We start from the raw sequence: 10,260 nt of genomic DNA, 5'->3' as shown, positions 1-10,260 counted from the left end.
TTTGACATTGGCATCTACCCTGTCCCATTTTTCTCACATAAGCCGAAATAAAATCCCATCTTTTTCTGCGCCTTCTTTGTCTTTTAATAAAGTCGCCTATCCGAAATGATTCTATTCTTAAATCGCGGCGGCTACTTTAACGAGAGCATTCACATGAATCATATGTATATTTATATACAAAATGATTAATTAAAATTCATTTTATTTAGTTTACCTAATAAATTTTAAAAAATATCATACATCTAATTATTTATCTTTTTATAGTATTTATTTATTTATTTTATAAGGACAATATATTTTTTAAAGATCTTATTTTTCAACTTCAAAAAAAAAAAAAGACGTGTAAATTTTTTTTAGAAAAATAGTAGAAGAAAATTTTGATAAAAATAAATGTGGAGAAAAAATAATATATTAATGAGATGAATATGTGAACAGTGTCTACTACATGGTGAATATATTTTGCATTTGAGATGCATAATTTGATGTAGAAAGTTTTTTAGTCTTTTGCTTATCTATTTTAGATAAAAATAAGAAATAGTTAAGCCATTATAAGTGCTCTAATAAGTATTCTTAGATCATTTTTAGACTTGAAACCCACTGTTACCGTAGGCAGATATAAAGGGGGTGCCCCTTCAAAAAATTTTGAAAATTTTTTTTGAAGGGTAATTTTTTTAGTTTTCTTGACTCTAACCCTACTCTTCCTTCTCTCGCCCCTCTAATTTTTTTTTAAAAAAATATTATTTTAGTTTTGCCCCTCCTAATTAATACAAATTCTTAGATCTGCCACTGTCTACTATTGTCATTTCTCTAACTTTTATATTTTTAAATGTTTGTATTTTTTTAACAGTCATATTTTAAAATATTTGTCTTATTCTAACGATAATATTTTAAAAAAATTTGTATTTTTCATAATCATATTTTTGAAATTTTTTACAACGTGAAACCCGGCAGACGGTGACGTGAGACTCAAAATTAAGATATGCACTTGTGAAGAGAAAATGATGCTTTTTAAGAAATTGCGCTAAGCAAAATGGATGAGAAAATGCAAAGAAAATGAAGAGATGCATGGGCAAGAAAAGGAAAAGAAAAGGAGGAGAGAGGAAATACAAGTTTTTAATTAATTTTTATGTATTTGGTGAGTAAATAGTACTCCTAATTAATCACCATTATAGACTTATACAAAGAAGAATGGTTTACTCACAATTTTTTTTTTTCCCAGCAAAATAATGAGGATAAGGGGGGGTTTTAGAGCTTTTTCATCGAAAAATAATTTTAATGAGGCCGTTAATAATGCTCTTAGAGCATTTTCAATGGAGGAGCCAAATTCTTACATAAAATAATTCCTCAAAACTCACTTTTATCTAATTTAGCTAATAAATTTTTAAATGCATCTACATCCGATTAACTATATTTTTATCTATATCATTTAAATATTATTAAAAATGAGAAAAATTTTGAAAAAAAAAAAGAACATGTGAGAGGAAAAATGGGAAAGTTTTGAAAAAAAGAGAAAACAGGTGAGAGAAACAATAAAAAATAAAATGGCTACCTTAAAAAATGCCGCTACATTTAGTTTTTTTTAACTCTTCCAATCAAGTATCTATTTTACATTTTTTTTTTTGACTAATCTAATGTAGAGAATTTTTTAAACATTTGAAAAGTCATTTTAAATAAAAGTAACATTTGACTCTTCAATTGAAAATGTTTTTAATAACTCCAGAGATCATTTTTAGACTTGACGCCCACAGCTATAATTGTAGTCTTTTTTTTTTTTTTTTAACATGTCTATACAAAAGGGGAGGAGAAATTCGAATTAGTGACCCTAACTTCATAAAACGTGATCTCCAACTAATTAAGCTATCACTCAACGACAGTTGTAGTCCTTTTAGTAGTTGGCCATGGCATAAAATCATGAGGTTCTTGTAAAATATGATCCTCTCATAAAGTCTAAAGAAATTATGACCGTGATTAACAGGTGCCCACTTGACTAGTTGACTATGACAAGAGATGCTTTGCGGGTCTACCACGATAGGTCAAAAAAAAACTTAATACTATTTATTTTTAAATTAATTTTTAATATTTTTATTTTTTACACCATATCAATTACTTTTAATTATTATTTAAATAAAAAAATACTACAAAATAAAAAAAATAAAAAAATAAAAAATAACTTTTTTATATAAAATATTTTTACTTTTTTTTACATTAATCAAATTTTATTACAGTACCAACCACTATCCAATGCCAAACAGCCCCTATAACTCTAGACTACTGTTGTGAACTTGTAGTCCTTATAGTAGTAGTTGGCATAAAATCATGAGGTTCTTGTAGAATATGATCTTCTAATAAAGTCTAAAGAAAATATGAATATTACCAACCGGTGCCCACTTGACTACGACAAGACAGGCTTTGCGGGTCTACCACGATAGGTCTACTCTAATAATAAGTCTCCTTATAACTTCAAAGATAATTTCTAGATTTGAAACTTGTTAAAATATGAATATTATCAACCGGTGCCCACTTTACTACGACAAGACAGGCTTTGCGGGTCTACCACGATAGGTCTACTCTAATAATAAGTCTTCTTATAACTTCAAAGATAATTTCTAGATTTGAAACTTGTTAAAGCAATGATTAAATTTTTTATTTTTTTTATTTTTTGTTATTATAAATTTTTGAAATAATTAATGATTTAAAATGTTTGGTATCAAAACCATTTAGGCTAACGTCAATGTCAATCCAGTGGTCCTGTGGTCTTGTGAATTTTATTTGTTGTCTTGTGAATTTTATTTCTCCTACTTTTGGTTTATGTCAAGATTTTGCAGATCTCCTCACCATAGATCTTGCATCGTATTTGACTAAAAATAAATAAATAAAAAATTGTAGATCTCATCATGTTCAGCATTGCATTCAGCAAACGTGAAGGTAGTGTCATTTTCTTGTTACAAAGGTTATCTTTGTTATAGATAAAATCGTCAACACAGGCCCATGGGCTTATTCTGCAAGACCAAGGGGTCGAGAGTGTCAACAGCCTTATGTCTCAGAATAATGTGATCAGTCGGTTGGCAAAAGGATTCTTGAGAACACGTGCCTCCTGGGATACGAAGGCAATCCCGAGAATTAAAGGCCTGGGATAATGGTATCCCAAGAAGGTTAGCGTTCCCTCCAAGAAAGGAATCTATGAGCAAATACGATTAAGTTTGAATTCCCTGATTCACAAGATATGTAGTAATGGCGAAAGGGGGAGTATTTTTCTAAATAAGGATAAATGGCATTAAAGGCCCCAATCATGCGCAAATTACTCATCCATATTAGATCCCAGATCCCTGGCCAAGATACCATATTTGGCTCAACTACTTAGCCTATAAATAGGCCCCCACGACAGGTATGAACCCTCGACTCAATTATCTTGTATTGGGCATACATATTGATCAAAAGAATTGACTTAGGCATCGGAGAAGGATCTATCGGCACACTCCCAACGAATTCTCTTGACCATCCATTGTTTTGCATATATTTTTGGAGCATGAAAGACTAAAAGTGAAGATCAAACCAATTTGAATAAAAGCGTTCGCACCATACTAAAAACTGTACCAACAATCTTCTTCTTTGTCTTCCATGGTCGTTTATAGAAAAGTGAAGGGGTGTATTAGAAAGTGGTATCCTCATAAGTCAGAATGATGCAAGGTTAAAAAAAAAAAAAAAAAAAAAAAAGGGTGCAAATATGCATATGTAGCTCATTTAAGGCTCATAGTTGGCCAAATTCTGGCCAAAAGTTGCTGGCGTTAAAGTCTTGGCCAAAGTAACCAATGTCAATGCTCAAATTTCGGTCATAATAGCCAAAGTTCAAGTTCAAAAACAGTCGATATTTAAAATCAGACGTCATCATTTCCAACCACTCGATGTTCAAGATCAACAATGTTTGAGATTAACGATCGCTAACAATCTGTTCATCTTGTAGTCTGTTGGGAGTAATGTGAAGGATGTGATCAATTATCTTGTAACCAATATATCTCAAGTCAATCCGTTTTAAATGTATTATTTTCTACGCTAGATTCTCTCCGGTCTTCCACGGTTTGTATCTCTGGTTAATGACCAATAATTTGTTAGTGTTTTTAAATCTCAACTACTACTTTATGAGTCTTTAAATGGTAGCTCAATCAGCTGAGGATCATGTCTCATAAAGCGGAGGTTACTAGTTAGAATTTCCTTCTCCCATTATGCGGATATGTCATAAAAAAATTCAAAAGTGAATTGAGCATGTCATGACAACTGAAAATGTTATAGGAATATTGGAATAATGTTAAATAACATTTCTCTAACTGTTATCAAAATTTTCCATAAATAATTAGGTGATACATGATGATAAATATGGTATCTAAATGAAGTGATAAATGTTGATTTGACAAATTTTGTTGCATTTAGTTTGAAAACAATGATGGAGATTTGCAGAAACCACAGATCACTTCTTATGCTTTATGCTGACATGACACCGTCTATTCACTTTTATATTAGTAATTGTTAAAAAAAAGAAAAAAAGAGATGGACTTTAGCCCATTTGGACAAATATTCTGCTAACCTAAGAGATTTTCGCCTATTTTGAGGAATAAAAGAAAATTGAAAAAGATATAGGCTTAAATTTTTGAAAATTTGAAATTTAAGCCCATTAAAATTTTAGCTTTAATTTTGGACCGAGAGAACATGTAATTGGCCAAGATAATTGAAATGGGCTTGGTATGGACCCAAAACCCTATTTTCGGCCCAATAGGCCTTGTTTATTGGGGGGATGACACATGGATGTCCGCGTGTCACCCCACCAATTTACCTATTTCATGAAACCAAACAAATTCGTCGTGTATTAACCTAGCTCATATAATCATGATCAGGCAAGTTCAATTATGGCCCAAGGCTTTTTTAAGCCTATATAAAGGGCAATTCGGGCATGGGAGAAAATGGGGGAGAGAAAGAAAGGAAAAGGAAAGAAAGACTGAATAATGAGGTTTTTGCCCAACCAAAAAAGGAGAAAATTTTGGTAAAAAACTTTAACTCCTTTCTTGTTAGTTTGATTTATTTTCATTGAAAGGATTGCTTGATTTTGAAGAAAAATCATACAACTTTAATGTAAAAAATTATTTTTGTTTTAATTGTTGTTTTGAAAATACAACTTCTTGGTGGATATTAATTTAAGAAAAATCAAGCATGTTAATTATTTGCGCAACCCCAAGAATGGTTTGAAAAAAAAAAAAAAAAAAAAAAAAAATTTTTTTTCTTGACATTTGGCTCGTATGAAAAATTTGTCAAATATTTCTTATATTGTTCACAAAGAAAACGAGTGTGTGAGAATAGAGGTATCCAGTAGTGGTGGGATTGAGATCTAATACAAGAGTAACGGAAAATAATTTACTCATATGAGAAGCGTAAAGAATTTTTATGCTTCGTGAATGTTATTTTCTTTAGTCAATTGAAAAATATTTTTTAGTTTGATCAATATTTTAGGATAAACGTATAATAAATCTCATAGTAAATGCGTTTTCAGTCAGCACTTTCTCGGTTTTTAAAAATTAACTTTAAGACCTTAAATTTTGTGTGAATTTGAAATGGATTATTCCATGGATAATTATGATAGAATTACTCATAATAAGCGGGACTTCCAAATTAGTAGTATTATTTCCAGAAAAAAGGACAATAAAGATTGGTTCAACTGTTCAGGTGGAGAAATGAAAATTATAAAACCTCAAGGGGGGTAAAATGCGAATTAATCTTTTTGCGTCACGTGCACGAGAGGCTTCTCGATCTCTCTCTCTCTCTCTCTCTCTCCCTCAGAATGTGCGCGCGTTACTCTTCACAGTTCTAACAAAAAACTCGAAGATTCAAATCGAAGCCGAATCTGTTGAATTTGCAGGCATGGATCCCGACGCAGCTTTAGGGCTCGTAAAGCATGGCGCTACACTTCTCCTCCTCGATGTTCCTCAGTACAACGTCTTGGGCCTCGATACTCAGGTCAAGTCAAGTTCTCTGCTTGGTTCCTGAGAAAGTGTAAAGAAAGAAAAAAACGAAGTTAAAAACCTGAAGTTTGAATACTGCATTTACTCTTTGTTTTTTTAATCGTATTGATCATCTACTTGAGAAATGAAACGAGACTAGCGTTTAAGAGCAAACGGAGGGTATAGTTTTTTAAATTGGTTTGTTTGGTTGCTGAGAAAGTGTAGGTAAAAAGAGAGAAACATTGTTGTTGTTAAATGAAGAATAATTTAAATTACGCTTGTAAAGTTTTACATTTTTTATTTTTTTTTATCCAAGTTGGATTGTGTGAAGCTGTTTATGCTTTGTCATATATGTGTAATCTCGTAAAAGGCCTATAATTTCATCACTACAATTTTTTTTTTTTTTTTTTTTTCTTGCACTAACATTTTGATTATATCTTGCAGATGCTTTCTGCTGGGCCTAATTTTAAGGGTATTAAGATGATTCCTCCAGGTCCTCATTTTGTGTATTATAGTTCATCGAGCAGGTTACTTTATTTTGTTTTCTCTTTTTATCATCCTCCTTTTGAACATAAAGAGTTTTTTTAAAACAAAAAAAAAAAAAAAATTATTTATCAAAGAACAGTGTTCAGCTTAGCAACATATGACCTATTAGTTTGTTAGTGATCAAATTTTGCTTCCTTCAGCATGCGTGCTTGAGTTGGCTATTTAATGTTCTTGCTTTGGAATGTTTTACATTAACTGTTCTGCTCTAATTAGAATGTCACTAAAATCATTCTTTCATAGTCTTCTAACAATATTCAACAGTCAGGGACCTACCTAAAGATATGTATTTATTTTTTTGATAGGTAGGTTCCATGAGCATGAGGTGGGTCTTGAACCCAAAACTTCACCGTCCATCCTCTTCTTAAACTATATTTACAGATATTGAGTTGATCGTCAAGTATTAACTGAGGCTTTAGCATATCTCATCCTTTTGTCTTCCATTGCGGTTGTCATCTTACATGTCATTATATTGCAGTAAAATGAGACTCTGAGTCCCTTCTGCCTGTCAGCATTCACTATGTTAATCAGGTGTTATTCATCTGTTATGTTTTTCTTGGATGAGATACATATGAACTTAAACTTCCCCTAAATGGCTAAATAAATTCATACAAAATTAGAGTAGGTGGAGGGCCTTGTTGTACTTCTATGAGGCCGTTAATATACTCGGCCGAATTCAAATTACAAAAAATCTGACAGGAGAGTGAATGCTAGTGCAGACACCTGGCATATTCCAAAAGTAAAAAAGAAGATTGTGCACACGCTGTGGGGTTGGTGAAAGTGTTATAAAATTTGAGTTGTTTTCAACTTGAATATTTAGTGGTAGTAATGTTTTTCTTTTTCATGGTAATAGTGCTTACTCAGGTCTAAGAGCTTTGATTTTAGTGTATGATGCATAATGTGATGATTGAATACTGAGCATAATTAACCACTGTTTATGAATTGTTGAATTATAAATGTTCCTATTATCAAAACCCTTATGTTTCATTGTATTTGATTATCACATTTTTATGCCATTTTTATCTGTAAATCTATCTCATAATATTTGTTACATGTAGAGATGGCAAGGAGTTCTCGCCAATTATTGGCTTCTTTATTGACGCTAGCCCCTCTGAGGTTTGGAACACATATGTTTCCTTCCCTTTTTGATAAGTTATATTCCTTCACTTAGCTTCATGTGGAATCTTCCAAATGTTGATTTGTTCCTTGCACCAGTTTGTTAAACAGTATAGAATTTATCACAGTGTTGTATACTGCTGCTCAATTTTCATTGCTTGTTTTCCAACCTACCAAAAAAAATAAAAAATAAAAAAATAAAGATAGAAGAAAAGGAATTTTGATTCATCTACCATGGAAAGCTCTACTGGTCTTGTGATGTTAATGCATGACACAGTGAATTGATGGGACATGCTCCATTGAAATTGGTAGAGGGTGTAAAACTTTTCCAATTTCATTAATGTATGTATCAATGTAAACATTTCACTATCATTTGAAGCCAATATGCCTACTAGTGTCCTGCCAATTGCCATTGCATAAGGTCACAATCATTTTGCTGTTGCTTTATCTTAACTATGAAAAGATTAGATAAAGGAATGTGTATCCAAAATTAATAGCAAGTTGTTTTCAAAAGATCTTAAAGCGTGGGTGATGGAATGACCTGCAACAGGTAATTGTTCGGAGGTGGGATCAAAAGGAGGAACGATTAGTCAAAATATCGGAAGAAGAGGTATGCAATCATTTTAGTCATGCATTTTATTTGTTTATTTATTTTGTTTTTTTTTTTGTTTGTGATGCATATGATAGGATGGCAGCAAGACTCTACAAAGTTTCTAAAATATAAAAGAAGAAAGCTAGTTTTTATTTGGGATGAAACAGAACTGACATGTGAGCTTGAATAGGTAGAATGAAATTGACTAAGCTTAGAGGCCTTATGTTATTTTGTTGAATCTAGGCTATCTAGCCATACAACATGGATATGGAAAGCTTGTAGTACAGTCAGAATCCCGATTGACTTCATCTTTTCGCATGCTTATTGCTGACAAGTAACAACACATATTAAGTGATGTAGGGGGACGCAAAAGTACAGCTAAAGGGGGGCAGGCCTCCTTCACATGGTTAAGTTTACCACTTAAGAGTTCCAATTTGTTCAAATTATTGAGCAATAGGACATTCAGCGCTAAGATTTTATTTTGATAGGTGAAGATGTATATGATTTATAGCTATTGTGCCATTCAGTTTCATCAGTACTAAATCCAAGCTATCTGATTTGAAACTTGAAATATTGTCTGAGGCTTTGAATATAAATCCTATAGATCTGAATTTGTATTAGATATTATTTTATTTTCTTTTTATATCTTATTGATCTGAACGTGTTTATATATATTTTTTTATAAGTATCTGAATGCATTAGATACTAATTTTTTTTTTTGTTTATCTTCTCTCTCTCTCTCTCTCTCTCTCTCTCTCTCTCTCATTTTCACCCATTAAGGAAGAGAGATATTGTCAAGCAGTTAAAAGTTTGGAGTTTGACAGACAATTGGGTCCTTACAATCTAAGCCAGTATGGAGATTGGAAACACTTATCAAATTTCATTACTAAGAGCGTTATTGAACGAATTGGTATTCTCTATCTAACTACCTCTAGGGCTCTTCACACCACAGTTTGGTACATTCCATTAGGAATTTCTTTAATATTGTTGCTTGTGTTTGGAGGCTTGGCATTCTTTATTTTTAAACTGCATTCATCATTGCTTTTGCAATCAATTTTATGTTGTTTTTCTTTTGAAATTACTTGGTGTGTTGGATGCTTCATGGGTACTGGTTGTTGGAAACTTCGTGAAAATGAAAAGCTTCAACAAGTCAAATTAGTGTCTTGCTGCTTGGTGTATCTTTATTCTTCTATAGTCGTATCCAATGCAGCTCATCAATTATATATTGTATGGGGAAATGGAACTGTAAGAAGAGATAATCTTCCACTTATGAGCAGGAGTTCTATTTTCCAATAGAATGTTTATTGAAGATGTCCAAAGAGTGAGATATTGAAAGGAATTTACATCCCTGGCTCAAAAAAATTTTGATTTTATATGTATACAAGGCATGTAAATACATGCATAGTTGCGCACACAAAGACGTGCACATGCTCACAAAAAGAGAGGCAAAATCACTGTACGCAAAAAGTATACAAGAGACGTAATCCAACCAATCTGATGTACCACATAGGGCCTACTTTGCTTATCATTCATTTTTCTTATACAGGAATCTTCTGCATTTTGTATAGGTTCCAAACATTCTCTACCATGGGAGCCCAACAAGGGATTAGAATATTGCCATATGTCACCACCAAGAGTCTCTCTTAGTCATCACACACCAAAGAAAGAGGCAAAATCGTTGTAGACGAAAAGTATACAAGAGACTTAATCCAACCAATCTGATGTACCAAATAGGACCTACTTTGCTTATCATTCATTTTTCTTATACATGAATCTTCTGCATTTTGTATTGGTTCAAAACATTCTCTACCATGGGAGCCCAGCAAGGGATTAGAATATTGTCATATGTCACCATTAAGAGTCTCTCTTAGTCATCACACCCTACCATGGGAATGAAGCCAGCACAACCATGTCTACCACTTGCCTCTTCGAATCGTTGACTCTCATACCACCTTTTATGAATTAAACGTCTTAGGGAGTCTTCATGTGAGCGCTTGATGTATGTTTGTAGCATGTACTTTCATG

The 10,260-nt window shown here is 32.4% G+C and overlaps 1 protein-coding gene across 1 annotated transcript; it reads left to right on the top strand.

Annotated features, from left to right (window-relative positions):
* The first annotated feature begins 5,781 nt into the window (after window positions 1-5,781).
* Window positions 5,782-10,220, top strand: LOC132180881 (uncharacterized). The gene is made up of 5 exons (XM_059593865.1): window positions 5,782-6,000; window positions 6,429-6,511; window positions 7,586-7,643; window positions 8,194-8,253; window positions 9,016-10,220. The coding sequence occupies exons 1-5, from the start codon at window positions 5,905-5,907 to the stop codon at window positions 9,529-9,531; spliced, it is 813 nt and encodes a 270-aa protein (XP_059449848.1). The 5' UTR covers window positions 5,782-5,904; the 3' UTR covers window positions 9,532-10,220.
* Window positions 10,221-10,260: the final 40 nt, after the last annotated feature.

This window comes from Corylus avellana, chromosome ca5, assembly GCF_901000735.1.
Source record: "Corylus avellana chromosome ca5, CavTom2PMs-1.0".
Lineage (NCBI taxonomy): Eukaryota > Viridiplantae > Streptophyta > Magnoliopsida > Fagales > Betulaceae > Corylus > Corylus avellana.
The sequence above is the reverse complement of the archived record's forward strand: the minus strand, read 5'-3'. Positions and strand labels throughout refer to the sequence as shown.